The 17,788-nt window shown below is 34.3% G+C and overlaps 2 protein-coding genes across 3 annotated transcripts; one reads left to right on the top strand and one right to left on the bottom strand.

Annotated features, from left to right (window-relative positions):
* Positions 1–292: 292 nt before the first annotated feature.
* LOC105781685 (uncharacterized) lies at positions 293–772 on the bottom strand. The gene has a single exon (XM_012606202.1). It carries the CDS (start codon positions 770–772, stop codon positions 293–295), a length of 480 nt encoding a protein of 159 aa, XP_012461656.1.
* A 3,417-nt stretch (positions 773–4,189) lies between these two features.
* On the top strand, positions 4,190–6,760 carry LOC105781186 (benzyl alcohol O-benzoyltransferase-like). Of its 2 annotated transcripts, XM_052626108.1 has the most exons (3): positions 4,194–4,701; positions 5,356–6,241; positions 6,391–6,760. In XM_052626108.1, the coding sequence occupies exons 1-3, from the start codon at positions 4,621–4,623 to the stop codon at positions 6,414–6,416; spliced, it is 993 nt and encodes a 330-aa protein (XP_052482068.1). In that variant the 5' UTR covers positions 4,194–4,620; the 3' UTR covers positions 6,417–6,760. The 2 variants fall into 2 exon arrangements, with proteins under 2 accessions (XP_052482067.1, XP_052482068.1); XM_052626107.1 differs by lacking the exon at positions 6,391–6,760 and having other exon boundaries at positions 4,190–4,701; positions 5,356–6,285.
* Positions 6,761–17,788: the final 11,028 nt, after the last annotated feature.

The following is a 17,788-nucleotide window of genomic DNA, read 5'->3' as shown; positions in this document are numbered from 1 at the left end:
TGGCGAAGGTAGAGGAGTGGCTTGTCGTTTTGGTGCAAGGCTTGGCTGGCGGTGGCAGACCTCGGGCGTGGTGCGCGCTAAGAAGGCACATGGGCAGCAGAGGGAGCGGCAACTTAAGGTTTCAGTTCCTGCTGAAACCAGTTAAGGTTTCGGGCCGTTTGGGCCATTTTTTATTTGGGCTTGTGGTTTTTTTTTGTTTTTATTTGGTTTGGGTTTATTCAGTGTTGACCCAGGCTGAAAATTCGGTCGTAGAATATCATTCGTCATCTTAGAGTCCGGTATTATGAGATGATTAACCGGAAATATAGACACGATGTGGGTCAGTTGATCGGTTGTGTCCAGATGCTTTACACACAATGCATAGTTTGGGTTCGCCCATCTCCCTGACGTCCATGTCATTTCGAATTCTCGTAGATTGTGGTCGAACTGTAGGATGTCTACGGAGACTATGGTTAGGCACTATCTGGAAAGCAGGCAGTGGAACTTCCCAGTTTGAGACATCGGTGATTACAGGAAATTTATTCCCCCATATATGCAATGTACGTTGCAACATGTAGATCTCGTCTATGAATTGATCAACATTTAAGTTTGATCTCACACACGATGCATGAACATACGCACACGGATATTGAAGAGTCTGAAATAACCAGTACTCGCACTGACTGCTTTGCAGATCAACTGTGTACGACCTAAGTGGAAGACCCGAATGACGGTCGATGTACTCTTGAACTCGAAAAGTCTCCAAGTCGCGCGAATACAATTCTACGTTCATTGTTTATGCCCTTTGACTATTTACCGCCATGGCCTTTTGAACGGCTTCAACGTACACATGCCCGACCTCGATCTACTTAGCTTGTCTCAATCTCATCCTAGGCATCAATGTGGCCAACCTATAGAATGTTGCCGAGAAAATAGCAGAAATCGGCAGATGATGTGTATGCCTTAATACAGAGTTGACCGCCTCTACTAGGTTGGTTGTCATCTGCCTATAGCGAAACCCCTCATCGTAACTTTGAGTCCATTGCCAATTCTTCATGCTACCCAACCATGTCCGGAGATCTGTTGGTAAAGATGACATCTGAGATTCAAGCCTCGCTAACCTCTACCTGAATCTTCACGGTTCTAACTCATGAGCTACATATGCAATTTGAAATCATTATTTTAAAAACTTACAGGTTGAAAAAAATTGGAAAATGAAATTTTGAAATAAATGCAAACAAAATTTCTTTACCCATGTTCACGAGTTCTTTTTTCCAATCTTTATTCTTATAATCTCTGAGGAAGTTTTCCGCGATGTGTCGGATGCAATAAACAAACCTTCACGGAACCCCCGATCGCCTTATCGTAGCAAGTAATCCTTTCGATCTATCTTATATAAGGCAATTTTTCTCTTCTCTGACAACGTGCCTCCGTATATTTTTGAGGAAAATTAAATTCCCAAGACTCGAAACACTCACACTCCACGATGGCGAAAGCAATCAAAAGTACATTTCAGTTGCCATCTTGTGCAACAGCAATCAGGAGTATTTGTGTGTATTTACTGTACAACCAGGTTCAGTCCACCTGCACCATCGGCTTGCAATGAGGGAAAGCATTAACACACGGCTCAAACGTTTAAAACAATCGGTGAAAAGACTCGAACGTTTAAAACAATCAGTGAAAAACTAGTTTACCAATTCTATCTCCCGTCCGGGCCTTTATACGGCAGTGTTTGTAAATCAGTTACTGTCTCGAGCACATACTCTCGCATCCTGGCTATCTACCCTTGGAGCTCATTGTATGACTCATTTTATTCACCATAAAACTCTCGCATCGCCATTTGCTTTGCCCAACATACCTTTCGGTACGACACTTTATACTTGAATCGAGCTTGCATTTTCGCAATAAGGACCGACACTTGAATGGCAGACGACTCTTTCATCAAAAGGATGATGCAGTTGCCTATAGTTTTGCATCTAACATTCGATGGTCATGAGACATACGAGCAGATATGCATGTGTGTAGACCTTCTAGTTTTCTTATCATCCACATCTGTGTCCGCTACATTAACATGGCTCGAACATGTCAGTTACCACCACTTGAGGCTTTCCAACACTCTCTTACGTACAAAGACTGCGTCAATTTCATTACTTTATAGTTCACACCGAACTTCAAGCTAAGTTGTTTTATAGCATGTAAACAGCCTTTTTTGTTATCGAATTGTTGTCCTACGAACAACTCTTCATCATCGAATTCATCATCAAGTAGGTGAGCAGGCACAATGCTTGTATATTTTGGGAACTCACGTACAAAAGTCACATCAGGATCCACGTCGATCATGAAGGACCCCGGATTATTTCTTATAACTATACCAAGGCCCGTGTTCCTGGTTGAATGGGGTTTGCATTTTCACCCTCCACCGGCCCTTTCTCATCTATGTCTTCAAGGATGTCATCCAAACCAGGGTCACTGAAATCATCGTTGGGATCACAATGGGACTAACCATCATTATCGGACCTTTCATCACCATCTTCTATAGTGGCCAACACTTCTAAATGGATCTCTAAATGAGTATACAAGTTTGGGATGTTATACGAACTTCCATCGGTGTTTGGATTTTCGAGAGTTGAATTGTCCGTCCAAAACCAGACTGATCTTCCCAGGAGACGTTAAGATCAAAATCAATTCTAGAGCGTTGGTTTGCTGGAATTACAACTTGAATGGGATCCGGTTCTGCTATCTCCGCGAATAACTCAACCGGGCTGGGATTTTCTATCTTAGGGGGGCAATAGATTGCTATCATTGTCACTATATCATCATCATCTTCAAGCTCCATTTCTGAGAACTTGAGCGGATTTGTTGAAACTGAAAATTTATAAAACAGTCTCAACATTTGCTTTTCATAATAGGTTGTTATCTTTGTAGTAATTTTTTATTTTAAATCCGCCAGCGGAACACGCTTGTTGAATCTCATTCTTATTTTTTTCCAATTTTGAAATACACAGCCTTCTTCAGTTGTATTTATCATTTATCCATCGAAATGAACATAAATAAACAAAATTTGGGAGTTCATCTTAAAAAAATTTTGCTTCCTTCTCAACAAAGAAAAAACTAATATTTTTAATCTCGATTTTCAGCTAATAAATCAAAGAAAAAAGCAAAAAAAAACTCAAGTGGAAGACAAAACACCTATATATATCTGATAAATTTGGAAGACAATTTTTTTCTTTGACAAAAAAATTGTATTGGGGCCGACACCCAAAAAAATTTAATAAAAAATGCACTGGTACCGGCCATAAGTGTTCCAAAGTAAAAAAAAATGCATTGGGAGCCGAAAATTGTACTTGGTGCCAGCCATTACATGGCCAGCACTCAAAATTTTTTTTTTTTTTAAAAATACACTGGTTTGCCCATCAGTGTTCCAAAGTAAAAGAGGATGCATTGGGAGCCAAAAATTGTACTTGGTGCTGGCCATGTACCAAAAAATTTTTTTAATAAAAAATATATTGATGCCGACCATCAGTGTTCCAAAGTAAAAAAAAATTCATTGGGAGCCGAAAATTGAACTCCGGCACCCAAAAAAAAATTTTTAATAAAAAATACACTGGTGCCAGCCATCAGTGTTCCAAAGTAAAAAAATGCATTGGGAGCCGAAAATTGTACTTGGTGCCAACCATTACATGGCCAGCACCTAAATTTTTTTAAAAAAATACACTAGTTCAGCCATCAGCGTTCCAAAGTAAAAGAAAATGCATTGGGAGCCGAAAATGATTGTAATGGCCGGCACCCAAATTTTTTTTTTAAAATACTGGTATTGTTGTATACCAGTATGATATGATTTAAAAAAAGTACCTCGGTGCCGGCAATTGGGTTCCCAAACTCAAAAAAAATTATTTTTCTAAGCCTGATACAATTATCAGTCAATAATGGGGCCAAAACACTAGGTTGTGTCGGCCATTGGATTCCCAAAACGTAAATCTACTATTCATTTCAAATTTTTTTGATGAATATTTTTGAACTAGAGTCATTTTTATCTATATTAATTTTTTTTGGACTAGATGGGTAAAATATTCTACATTATCTCTAAATAATGCATATACGCATCAATTATTTTTTGTTTTTTCCTGCAATTTCTCTTTCTTCATTCATTGCAACGTAACATGACAACTCTAAATTTGACTTGTATCTCCAAAACTGCAAGAGTAGATTCCGATCCTTCTGGAATCGTTTCCTATTATAAAATCATTTTCACAGTCAATACTTGGTATGTCCACAGATTTCTAGGTTCCATGGCAATAGCTTCTAGCATTCCTCTTGTATTCTCAGTCCAACGCCGCAAACCCGAGCTTCTGGCTCCAACCAAGCCCACACCACATGAACATAAACTTCTATCTGACATTGATGATCAAGCGGCTCTTCGCTTCCAAGTTCCATTTATCCAATTTTATAAGGACGATCCCTCCATGCAAGGAAAAGACCCAGCCGAGGTTATTAGGGAGGCACTTGCAAATGCCTAGTATTTTATTATCCATTTGCAGGTAGATTAAGGGAAGGGGCTAATGGTAAGCTCATAGTGGATTGCACCGGTGAGGGTGTGATATTTATAAAAGCCGATGTCGATGTTACTTGAACAATTTGGCAATGCACTTCATCCGCCATTCCCTTGCTTTGATGAGCTCCTTTACGATGTTCCTGGCTCTGAAGGGATGCTTAATTGCCCACGTAATAAATAACCCACTAACTATTTTTTATTTTATTTTTAATTATTGTAATATATATTAAAAAATTATTATACTAATAACTAATCGAAGCAAAATTAGTTGGAAATACTCACATTTTCACGATTTTAAATCCAATATACCCTTTATCACCAAAAAAAAAAATCCAATATACCCATAAAAGTGGAGAGTGGAGTAATTTGATTCTTGTACTTGATGGTGAGAATACCTATGTTTGATCACAAATTTCAACTCTTCGGTAGTTTAAAATAACTTTTACTCTTAAACTTATTTATCAAAACAAGGCATTTTAGGCCAAATAATTCTTATATTAAAACTAAAAGAATCTATAAAACCTTTATCTATCTACTTTGTTGTTTTTTGATCTTTGCCTGTTCATTTTTCTTCTATTTAAAAAGATTCAATTAGCTTTTGCTTGTTCTAAAAGTACCAAAGTCTATAAAACCTAAAAAAATCTTGATTAGATGAGGTGTAGGGGTATATGTTTGAGTAGTTATTTCTTATGGTACCATCCAAATTTGCTTCTAAAAACCATCTAAGTACTCATCACATTCATTTTTCTTTCTTCACAAGGTTACTCAACATGATTTAATCTTTAAAATATTAATTTATTCAGTTAATTAATTTTTTTTAACAGATAACACGATTAAAATGTGGTGGTTTCATTGTCGCTATCCGCTTTAACCATATAATATGTGATGGCATAGGCCTAAAACAATTCATGTCTACCTTAAGCGAAATGGCACGAGGTGCAACTGCATGCTCCATCTCACCTATTTGGGAAAGACATCTCTTAGATGCTGGAGATCCACCCCGAGTCACATTCCATCACCATGAGTATGATGAAGTAGAACCCACCACCACCTCTAGGCCATTGGATAACTTGGTTCAACGTTCTTTTTTCTTTGGCCCTGTGGAAGTTTCAACTCTTCGTAGTCTCCTCCCACTCCACCTTTGTCATTGCACCACCAAGTTCGAACTCCTAACAGCTTGCTTATGGTGTTGTCGAACCATTGCTCTAAATCTTAACCCCAATGAAAAGGTACGCATGCTATGCGTCGGAAACTTACGTTCCAAATTCAATCCTTCATTGCCATTGGGATATTATGGGAATGCCATTGTCTTTCCAGCAGTAATAACAACAGTTAGAAATCTTCTCCATAATCCATTAGGGTATACAGTGGAACTATTGAAGCAAGCCAAAGCAAGCATGACAAAGGAATATGCCAAATCAGTGGCAGCTTTAATGGTGCTTAGGGCTAAACAACTTAATTTCACAGTAGTTGTTGGATCTTTTGTTGTATCTGATTTAACAAAAATAGGATTCGAAGACATCGATTTTGGATGGGGTAAGGCAGTGTTTGCAGGGGAAGCAAAAGCTGTTGGGGTGATAAGCTTTTTCGTATCAACCAAGAGCAAGAAAGGAGAAGTTGGAACTTCAGTACCTATTTGTTTGCCAGCTCCAGCCATGGAAAGATTTGAGAAGGAATTGGACAACATGTTGAAAGGCCATCCAATTCAAGGTAAGGAAGAAAATATTTATTTAGTTATTTCAAATGCTCTGTAAAAGTAGTGTTCAGTATCATTTTTAAGATTACAATAATGATAGAATCACCAATGTGATCTTAAATTAATGCATAACATTCACTGATGTTATAATGGTAATGTGCAGTTTTGTCACGTGCCACGGGAGACTAATAGATTTGCAGATGTTCCCGTGGAAGTGGATCGAGAGATGATGTTAATGGCTTGGTGGTGATATCAGCCATTGTTTATCTCGTGTTTTTTTTTTTTTTTGTACATGGTCTAGTGGTTTGCGTTGGAACTTTTCATGGCCAGGCCGAGTCGAAAGCTCGCTCGAAATGTAGAAAGGTTTGGATATTTTTGGCCCAGACTTGGCCCGAATTCACTAAAAGATAATTTTTTTTGTTTTTAATATTATTTTCTTATTTTTTTCCCTATTTTACTACCATTTTATTATTATATTGTTACTATTTTGTTATTATTTTTTGGATATTGTATAAAACTTATTTTATTGTTAATTTTGTTATTACTTTAAAGACATTTGTTAATTTTGTTATTATTTTAGAGGCATTTGCTTGTTAAGTTGCATCTATTTTAGTGTTATTTAAGTATACATATTTTTTAAAATTTATTTTCAATTTGTTGAGAAATATTTATTTTGATGTTTTTAGTATTTTTAATGTATTATATATATTAAAATTATATAAAAAATAATATATAAATTAATATGGGCGGGCCAGGTCAGGCCGAGGTTTTAACATTTTTATTCAGGTTGGGCTTGGACAAAATTTTAGGCCCATTTTTAGGTCAGGCTGGGCCTAGCAAACAAGCCTAAATTTTTAGTTGAGCCCGGCCCGGCCCATGCACACCTCTAGTTTGCATTTGGGAGCTTGTGTATATTTGTATATTTGTTTGATTATAAACTTCTATGAAACAACTTTTATGAAAAGATAAGAAAATCTCAGTTAAATAATGAAAAGATAAGAAAATCTCAAATGTATATTTGTTTCATTGGAAACAACTTTTATGAAATATTTTCAAAAAATATGCCAAACAATAGAAAATATTTTACACAAGTTCATCCAAACACCAAAAAATATTAGTTTTTCCAGAAAAGTAAATCATTTTCCGAAAACCATTTTCAATGAAACAAACAGAGCCTAAATGTTTTATTGCTTTTCCTTCTGGAACTTATGGTGAGCTTGAATTTGCCTCTTGTTTGACGATATTAATAGTGATCCCAATATGGCGTGTTTAAGGCACTTCAAGAATTTTAGGAATTTTGTGACTCGACTCTCTCCCCTGCCTTTCTTATTGATTCTACTCTTCCCGCCATTCATGGATGCTAGAAACTTTCCCCTCCTTTTGTCAAGCATAATTGTGGTGCTTACTTTGGACCTAAAAATTACCTTGGTTTGCACTTGTTCCAAGTTATTGTTCTACTACTTGTTTGAAAAAGATTATGTTGAGATCTGATATAGTGCATTGGTTGGCAGTTCAACATTAGCCACCATCTCAATTTTGTGATCTACCTCCCTCTTTAGTGGTAATTTCTTGGGCAACTCGGCAAGCGTTTCATCACTAAAAGACTATGGTACTTATGCCAACTTTTCGAAGATCTCATCGATAGGTTTTTGAAGCTCATTAAACTTCAATGTTATTAAGTAGGGAACTTCATCTTTGCGCACACCTTTGGCAAACTGGATTACGGACAATACCTTGGCTCTAACACCCACCTCACAACTAAACTGTACTACACACTGATGGTGGAAATTTAGGATAATCGGCAACAGGAACTAGAAGGGTATTGATCAGGTTAAGGAAGTTTAATCCAACAAACAAAGTCATAGTCATCAAGTGGTATTGTTGGATCTGGTGCCCAAAGCATATGAAGCATTTTGATATAAAAGAATAACCAAACAATCAAGTATAGACATGAACTTAATCCAACAATCAATTCATTAATTAACCAATAAGCAATATCAACGCAAAATAAAGCTTAACACCCAAATAGACATTTCATCAAATAGTTGATATGCATAACATAAAGGTAAGGGTAAGAAATGCTCATTTAGATATGAAACCAATGACACCCAAAAGTTTGATCCATCTCCATTTACAAAAGTCTTTAACAAGAAGAAGAAAGAAAACAACAAAAACAAAAACAAAATCTATTCTAAAATGAAAAGAAAAGAAAAAGGAAAAAAAAAAACCTAACCTAACCTAAAACTATGAAAGAAAAAAAGAGATGATAAGTCACCAAAATCTACTCTCAAAAGCTTATAAGGTAGTATTTATATTCTACTAACATTTAAAGTAACATTGAAAATTATGCCCTTAAATAAAAACTGACTTAAGTTTATTTGGACACAAAATTGCTCCTACAGTTTTTCACCCATCAGGCTTTGGTGTCGTGACACCCAAGCTTCAGCGTCGTGACATCCAAGGTTGCGGGAATGATTTTAGCTTTGGGGGTTCTTGATGTCGCAACACCTTCAACATTGGCCTTGTCTCCATCACTTCAACTATTAGCAGTGGTATTGTAACCTTGAAGGTTGGGAATTGTAACTTCAAGCTTGGTGTTAAGCCACTCACGACATCCTCGATAGACTGCTCCAGGTTAGTTTCTCATTGAAGTTTTGCACCCCTGAGGTGATGGAGGCTTAGTGATGTAGTTTTCTTCAAGGTTTGATTGTCGTTGTCTCCCTACACAATCTCAATTCAATCATTAGACTCCCAATGGCATAGTTTTGCCAATTTGGGTCTAAAGAGGTAAAATATAAGAAAAACTATCATTAACACTAAAATCTAAGCATCAGTAAAAAGCAACAATAAAACTCGTAAAATAATTGAAAACAAGCTCATTAAGTACTCAAGAAAGCCTATTTTGACGCATCAAATTAAGGAAGATCAAACTAGGGTATCCTCTCTTTGGCATTACATAATAGATGAAAATTAAACATGGCTACAAGTCATTTGTCTTTGTGATGAATGACTTAATTACTAACTGAAATTAATTGACTTTTCATGAAGAAAGATGTAATGATTACCATGAGATAAAATAGGATTATATTGGGAGAACGGATTTATCCTAAAGAGATTAATGATATCCTATGAAGGTGACACACTTATGGCAAGGTTATTAGACAAGCACTGATCAAGTAGCTTTCGTAATGGTATGTTATTAGGGAGAGCTCAGTCACGATACTATAGTGGAATGACTTCATGACTAAATGAGTTTATAATTAATAGGAGAAAAGCTAAAACTTAATTATAAATCATTTTAGACCTAATTACAAATGTTCAATCGGTTCCTCCACTAGCTTGTTGAAACCAGAAATGAATTGCATATTAAATCAAAGAAATGGATAGAAATGATAAAGTTAGAGAAATGGGTTACATGTAAAAATGAATGTGGTTTCTCACTAAGTATGAAAATGACCAAAAATTAAATTAAGTTTTTCAATTATCATTTAATTAAATAATTAAAGTTCAAAATGGAATTAAATTAATTGGTTATCATGAAACCATTGAATGTAGAAATTAAATATATTTTCTCATATATCCTTTCATGGTAAAGTTGTCATGACTTTAATGTAATTAGAATTGAGTTGGGAAAATTATTTAATTGGAAAATTAATTTATTTAAATTAATTTAATAAATAATTTATGTTTTGGAAAATATAAAAATGTGTATGAGTTGGATTAAATTATAAAATGTTTGGTTAAAAGTTTAGGAAGCACATATAATTGGACCCAATGCAAGAAAGGCCCAAACCCCCCTCATAACAAGTATAAAGGGTGACAACCCTAGTAAAATAACTACGGTAAGCCGACCCTCTCTCTTAATTCAACTAGGGGATTATTTTTCTATTAAATAAATATTGTTTGTATTCTACTAATTCAACTAGGGTTTCACTCCCTATAAATAGATACATGGCACTAGTAGGGTTAAAAAAAGTAACTTTGAGATATTGGTACTCTGCCTAAAAATAACTCAAAATTTATTTCTAAGGATAAGTCTTATTTTTCGATAATAACAATTCTACTGGTTTCTATAAGAGAGAGATTTATTTTCCTACTAAAACTAAGAAAATTATTATTTTTTATTTTGTGTTTAATTTGAAATTGTCCGAGTCCACACTTGAGGCAATTCGTGATATGAGAATAGCAAAGAAGGTCATTCAATTGAAAGTCAGGAACATTTGGGATCCCTCTCACTCAAAGCGCAGGTACTATTTCAAGAAAAGGTTTATTGTTATAAATATCACAAACCAACTCGGTTTTCAAAATTTTATTTTTTCGTTGTGCAAGAAAATTATTTTCAAGCTAGAGTTTTTCCAACATGTATTACCTCAATAGATTATTTTCTAACCCAACCTCCAAAGTATAGCTCAACTTATTTTACAACTCCCATACTAAGAACCCTTTTTGAGTTAACAGCTTCATCCATTCAAATGTCTTCTCAACTTTGAGACCAAGGTTTTAAGTAGTCTTTTCATATATGAGCAAATAAGATGTTCTGATGTCGACAAGAGCGTCCAATTTTCTACCTACTGTAGTCTACGAACATCAGCCCCTTCCACTTTCAACACTTTGTGGCTTCAATGGTACTTAAGTTCGAGCCAAGTTTCATGGGCTCTTTTCCTAGATCATCATACCCTTAATACTAGAAATCATGCCTTGTTTTAGACCTCTCACCTTATGTGGACCATCGCAAAGAAAGCACTTCACTAGCTTCTTATCTTTCTTTTCTTCCACAGCTTGTGGACTTTGCTTTTACTATCTGAGGCTTACCATTTCCAGTTTTTGGTTGCTTATATTTATCTCTTCCATCTTTCCCATTTGGTCTGGATTTAGGCTTGGAAGACTCATGCTTCTCTAACTTTTTCCCACCCAGCTCAATTAATGATTTTGGTACTATTATGGCTTTGGTAAGTTCTTGTGCTTAGCCTAGGGCCTTAATCCATCTATAAAAGAGGAAAAGGATTATTTCTCAATCAAGTTTAAAATTTGGATCAACTCATTGAAATCTTGCACATATTCCTAAACAACGCCTTATTACGTAAGCCGTCACAACTTGACATAAGACTCTTCTTCAACATACTTTGGGTAAAATTGTTGCTTAAATTCTAATTGAAACTCCATCCAAGTCTTAATAATGGTGCCATCGTATTTCTCCTCTATGCACCTATGATACCACTATAAAATAGCAACATCGATAAAATACATAAAGGCAATGTTTAACTTAGTGGCATTATTCTCAATGCCAATAACATGGAAGCATTGTTTCATTTCCCACAGAAAGTTGTCTACATATCTATCATACTTGGTCTATTTAATCTCTTTTGGTTTAGGGACACCAATTTCATGGTTGGGTGTTATAGCCAGCATACCATTACCCACAACTGGTTTGCACAAAACAAGCTCCTCCTTGAGCTCATCTATTTATTTCTTCAAAGCTTCCACTACAGCTTCAAGAGCATCATTCCTCTAGTCAACATGTCCATAATGGCGTTACAAGCCCTTTCTGTCTCTTCCTTAAGCTCGTCTCTCATATATTCCAACTCTTTGATGCGACCTTCAACCATCTTGAGGCTTTCCTTCGCACCCCTTATGGATTCCTCAAGTTTGGAAACTCTTTCATCCATCATTGACAACATATCCTTCAAATTGTTTGCTTTCTTATTGTAATAGGCCCAATTTTCCCGGGCCCATCAATAAAATAAAATCAAATATAAAAAAACAATTAAACAGTCCAAATCAACCCAATACAGTGGCCCAAGCACTTAAATGTTAACCCACTAAGGCCCATTAAAATTTAAACCCAGTTACAATATGGCCCAAATCACTGGCCTGATAGCCCAAAACGAAAATCAGCAGCAAGGAACCCTAGAGGATCCTCGCGCCGCAATCAGCTGCTCCTCTCACGCGTACCTCCGCACGTACACCGCCCTCCACGTCACCGTACGGCCTCCGTACGCCTGCAGAAAATCGACACGCAAAGAGCACAAGCAGCCACCTGCACACAACGAGTGCAACAAAGAAGGCAGAAAATGACGGCAAAAATAGAGAAAATAAGAAAAAGGGGGATTCGGGGGAGGAGATTATTTATTTTCTTTTTGATTTTCTATAATTCGGGCAATATAAAGCCATGTCAAAAAACTGTAAGGGGGGACGATCAACACACACACAATATCAGTACACAGAGAGAAAACAAATATTGTATTAAAGAAGATTGAAAGAAAAAGCAATAAAAAATGGGTTTTTGAAGGTGATTTTCAAGTTTTCTTCTCTTGTCTTCCTCATTCTCCGATTTCCTTTTTTCTTTTATCTATTGTTCGAAAAGAGAAAGAAGAGTTTGAGGTTTTACCTGTGTTGCGAAGCCGTACCCTCATCCTCTTCGTCGTGATCGGAGAAAAGGTGGGGAATCGGAGGTCTTTTGCGCGGCTGGGGTTGAAGCGGCGCTGAGAGAGGAGAAGCTTTTTTTTCCCTTTCTTGGGTGCATTGTACTGTTTGTTTGTAGTTGTTAATTATTCGTAGATCGTTAGATTGCAATTTGTTTACAAATGATTGCTTAACATTGTATATTATTCCATCGAGTTTCTTTCATTAAATCTTGCGTTTAACATGGTTTAAGTATCGAAATCCCTTTTAGATGTTACAATACTCGACATTCATAATTCACGAGAGAATTGTGCCCTAACTTACTGGGCTTCAATTTTTCTGATGAATTCAGGTAATTAAGCATCTTTTGGGTAATAAAAACCTCATGGTTTCAAAAATAAAATTCATAAGATTTCAAAATGTTGGATCCTAACTTACTGGATACGATATTTTGTTACTCAATTTTAAAATAAAGGCAATGTTTGATGTTTAAGAATTTCGAGAAAACTGATCCGTAACTTATTGGGTTCGAATTTCCTGATCGACTTGAATTATAGAATATCCTTCTTCGAATACGTGATTTTCTAAAAAGGGGAACAAAATTAATTTCAAAGATTGGATTGTTGCACCCTAACTCACTGAGTGTAGTAATTCATTCCTTCAAAACGAGTCCGTCTTATTATTCAATTTGGTTTATTCAAATTTGAACTTTAAAAAGATCGTATTTTAAAATCTTTTCAAATCCTCGACACTAAGAGATTAAACAATCAGATTCGGTACCAATTTTGGGCGTTACGAGGGTGCTAACCCTTCCTCGTGCGTAACCGACTGCCGAACCTATTTTCTCAAAATTCGCAGACCTAAAATTTATTTTCAAGGTGATCCGATCACACCACAATAAAAGATCGGTGGCGACTCCATTTCCATTTTCAAAATCGATACCCATTTTTCAAATTTCAAAAAAAAAAGGTTTCGACACTTATACCTCTCATGAGTCTTTGGTAGGGCATTATGATAATATGCTTAAGTTATCATCTCAATTTAGCACTTTAAACGAACCTTGATCTGATACCAACTATCACGGGCTTGGACTTTAATCGAGTGAACCATGCGACCTTAGGCAGGAATTCGCTACAAATTGCCTAAGTTAGCTTGAACCCTAGAAGTTGAGATCTCTAAGACACTAAAGCTAGAAAATTACTAAGCGAAACAAGTAGAAAGTAAGAAAAACTCAATATAGCTTAAAGTAATTGCTCTCTACATATTGAATAAGTCAAATGGTGAATGATACAAATGAGGTTGGGGAAAACCTCAATTTATAGTTGAGCCACCCTTACATCAATAGCATAGATTGGATCATATCAATGGCTTATATTGAAACCTATCTATAAGATAAAGTCCTAAGAAATTTAAACATTTATACTTAGAATACAAAATTACCCTTGGTAAAATACAAGTTACTAAAATGTTTATAGGATCACCAAGCTTCAAGTAGATGGAATGTTCCAAGAATTAGGTGATCCTGATAGGTTAAAGTAAGCTCAAATCACCCACAAGAACAATTTGGGTCTGTAGTGTGGGCCTTAGTTATGGACCTTTAGAGTAGCCTGTGACATATAATTCATGTTGATTTGAATTAATGAAACTATGCCTTTTAAAAAAAAAGGACTCACTTTTGTTTTTTTATAAAAAGAAGGGGAAAGTCTCAAAAAATTGAACTCAAAACATAGGTCAAGTTCTTAATGTATTTGGAGGTTCCAAAAGTGTTTTTCCACCGTAGAAGTAATGAAGAATGCTTGAATTTTGGGGTCAAAATTGTGGTGGGAAAGAGTTTTTCCTCTTAAACACAAAAGGTGGGAGGCTTTTGTTTTTTTGTGTGAGGAAGTGAAAATTATTGAAATGTCATTGTTTATGTTAACTGTTTAAAAGGTATATAAAAATTAGGTTAATTTATATTTTATATATTATTATATTAAATTATTTAAATGTTTCATGTATCATTATATTAAATTATGTAAATATCATATTCCTTAAATTTACTTTCTACTATTTTCCAAAAGGATATTTAACCTTTAACCACAATTTTTATCCGCAATGAAAAATACTAAAATTTAACAAATCTTACTTTTTCACAGTACTTTTCTATCACACTTTTTAAAAATACTTTTTAAGGGTAAACTACTAAAATAGTAACTTTTGTTTGTCTCGGGTTACATTTTAATCACTTATGTTTGAAATGTTACATTTTAGTCACTGAGCGTTAATTATTGTTAACGGTGTGATGGTAAGAAAAAAAATTAAATTGCTCAAAAACAAAAAAAAAATGGGGCCCAATTGTATAATTTAACCTAGAATTTTTGTTTGAAATGATGATTTAACATGTCATGTCAGTTTACCGTTTCACCATTAACTGCAATTAACGGCTCAGTGACTGAAATGTTTCAACACGGTAATGTAAGTGACCAATGTCGAAACCTTTTTGTAAATCGACTTTTTATTTTTATTTTTAAATGAAGATGGAGTCGCCACCAATCCTTTTTAATTAGGTGTAATTGAATCACCTCGAAATTTGATCATTTTAATAAAAGGTTAAATTTACTAAAATGATAATTTTCAATCTACAAAATCTTGAAAATGGGTTCGGGAGTCGGTTACGTATGAGAAAGGATTAACACCCTCATAACGCCCAAAATTAGTACCTAGTTGATTACTTGATGTCTTGGCATCGAAAATTGAGAAATCAAAGGGAACTTAAAATGTGATCCCTTTTTACATGATGTTATTTGATGGCATTGAAAATATCACTATCTAAATTAGATTTTATGGAAAATGCATTCTTATGTTGAGTTAGTCAAGAAGATAAGATCATGCCCCGTAAGTTAGGGCACGATGTCTTGAATCCTCGAGAACAAGAATAATCGCCATTTGATTATTACCTAAATCTCATACGTCTTTTAATTTTGAATAGAATATTTGATTACTTTGGTTCGAGAGGAAAGTCATACTCTATAAGTTAGGAGCACGACCCCTCGGATTTCCCCAAATAAAGACTATTGCCTCGATCTTAAATGCCATTTACGTGTTGTACAAAAATCGATGCTATACCTTTGTGACATACGAATTTACTTGACATGGCATATTATGTCGAATGGATGGATGAATGTAGCAATATTTACAATATATTACAATGAAAAAAATTATAATATCATCAAAACAACAACATGAATAATGAAATAAAATGACAATACTATAATGAACGCAATAATATATAATAAAATAAAATAAAATGTTCAATCAATAATACTATGTAATGATAACGATTAATTTAATGAAATAATATCAAAAGGTATGATAATATAATTACATTCATAAAATATTAACTTTTGAGCAAATTTTAATAAAACTAATGTTGGTTAACAATGATAATCACTTAATGGTATTAATAGTGTCGACATTTAAAATAAAGGACCAAAATAAAAAATAAAAAGGAAATTGAGGAAAAATATAAATTATGCCACTTAAAGGGTGAAGATTAAAAACCGAAAGTATAGGGACTTAATTAAATAAATAGGGGACTAAATCAAAACTATAACAAGATTTTAAGGTATAAATAAATAAAATAATAATAAAGGGTTAGATTAAAATATAATAAAAATGAAATGGCCAAAAGGGAAAATAAGCCAACTCCAGTGGGTTCAGAGACTTCTGGATCGGAGTTGGCTTTCCATGGCGGCGGAAAATGAAGCGTTGTAGGTAAAAATTTAAAATTTTATTTTTTTCTTTATATTTTTCGAAATAAAAAAGTAAAAAATAAAACTATCTTAGTTTTTTTTTTCTTTTGAACTTTGTTGGGTTCTTTTTTGTATTCTATTTCCTTTTTTTTGTGTGTGTGTTTACAGCGAGTCTGTTCAGCTTTTATAGTCAAAGTGATTACAATATTCTATTTTGTTTTCTCTTTTTTGTTTTTGCCTCTGCTCTCTATTTTTCTGCCTTTTCTTGTATTTTTTCTTTTTTTGTAGGTGTTCGTGGCAAGGTCAACGGTGCTGGGGAGCCACGCCTTTGCCATTTTGGTGCAATGGTGGCAGAGGAGGTGTCAGGCCTCGGGCGGTGAGCATGCTGACGTGTTGAGGTTGCGGCGCAAAAGGGGACTTAGGGTTTTAGAGTTTTCTAAAAAAAATTTAGGTTGCGAGCTTTTAGGCGCTTCTGTAAGGGGACTGTTTGTTATTATTTTTGTTTTTTTGTTGTTTTAATAATTTATCCTTTTTTTTTAAAAAGAAACACTTAAACTAACCCTTACTATCAATAATTCACTACTTGAATAAAATATAAAGATGTTGATGCATTACCCACTAATAAATTGAATATAAACATTTAATAATATACAACAATAGTTGACATCATTTTAATTGAATAATATCGTCGGTTGTTTCCTAGTATCAAAACGAATTTATTCATTAAAAGTTTAAACAAATCTTTTCTTTGAAGTTTTGCATTTGGATAATCTTGTATTCACATATCAAGACAACCTGGACATTTGTGAATTACTTGGATTATACGTTGTTGACTTTTCATGTTTTTTTTTATTATTTCCATTAACATATGATTTAAGTCCTAATGAATATTGATTTATAAATTTACATGGTAATTTAGAACAAAATTATAAAAATTATATTACTACATGGATATATTAAAATCATTTTAATACTTTCTTTAATTTTTTTACGTTTTTAACCTTTAAATTTGTGTTTTTCTTTTTAAATCATCTTAAAATAGATAAAAATATTAACGTTTTTTAACTTTGTTGATGTTGCATACATATAAATGACACGTCAATATTTAGTTAATTTTTAAAATTTTAAAATTCAAAAACATATAAAATCATTAAGGTTATTAAGAAGTATAAAATTATAAAAAAATTTAAATATTTTGCATTCAAATATTAATTAAATACCAACGTGTCATCCATGTACAAATCCACATGTGTGTCGTGTCAGCAAAGTTAACATACATTAACTTTTCTATCGATTTTTGGGTGATTTAACAAAAAAATATAAGTTCAAGGGTTAAGAGGTAAAAATTTATATGGAGGGACAAAATGACTTTTGTAAAGTTGGAGGGTTAAAAAAAAATTATGCCTAAAATATTCGCAACATAGTTTA

Source organism: Gossypium raimondii, chromosome 13 (assembly GCF_025698545.1).
Source record: "Gossypium raimondii isolate GPD5lz chromosome 13, ASM2569854v1, whole genome shotgun sequence".
Classification (NCBI taxonomy): domain Eukaryota; kingdom Viridiplantae; phylum Streptophyta; class Magnoliopsida; order Malvales; family Malvaceae; genus Gossypium; species Gossypium raimondii.
This window is presented reverse-complemented; position numbering and strand designations above follow the sequence as displayed.

What these genes read in the sequence shown, in the direction of transcription:
- LOC105781186 (XM_052626107.1), top strand. Translation starts at nt 4,621, where the DNA reads ATGCACTTCATCCGCCATTCCCTTGCTTTGATGAGCTCCTTTACGATG. An exon ending in AGGGATGCTTAATTGCCCAC is followed by an intron (nt 4,702 to 5,355) that starts GTAATAAATAAC and finishes TTTTTTTAACAG; the next exon opens with ATAACACGATTAAAATGTGG.
- LOC105781685 (XM_012606202.1), bottom strand. Translation starts at nt 772, where the DNA reads ATGAACGTAGAATTGTATTCGCGCGACTTGGAGACTTTTCGAGTTCAA.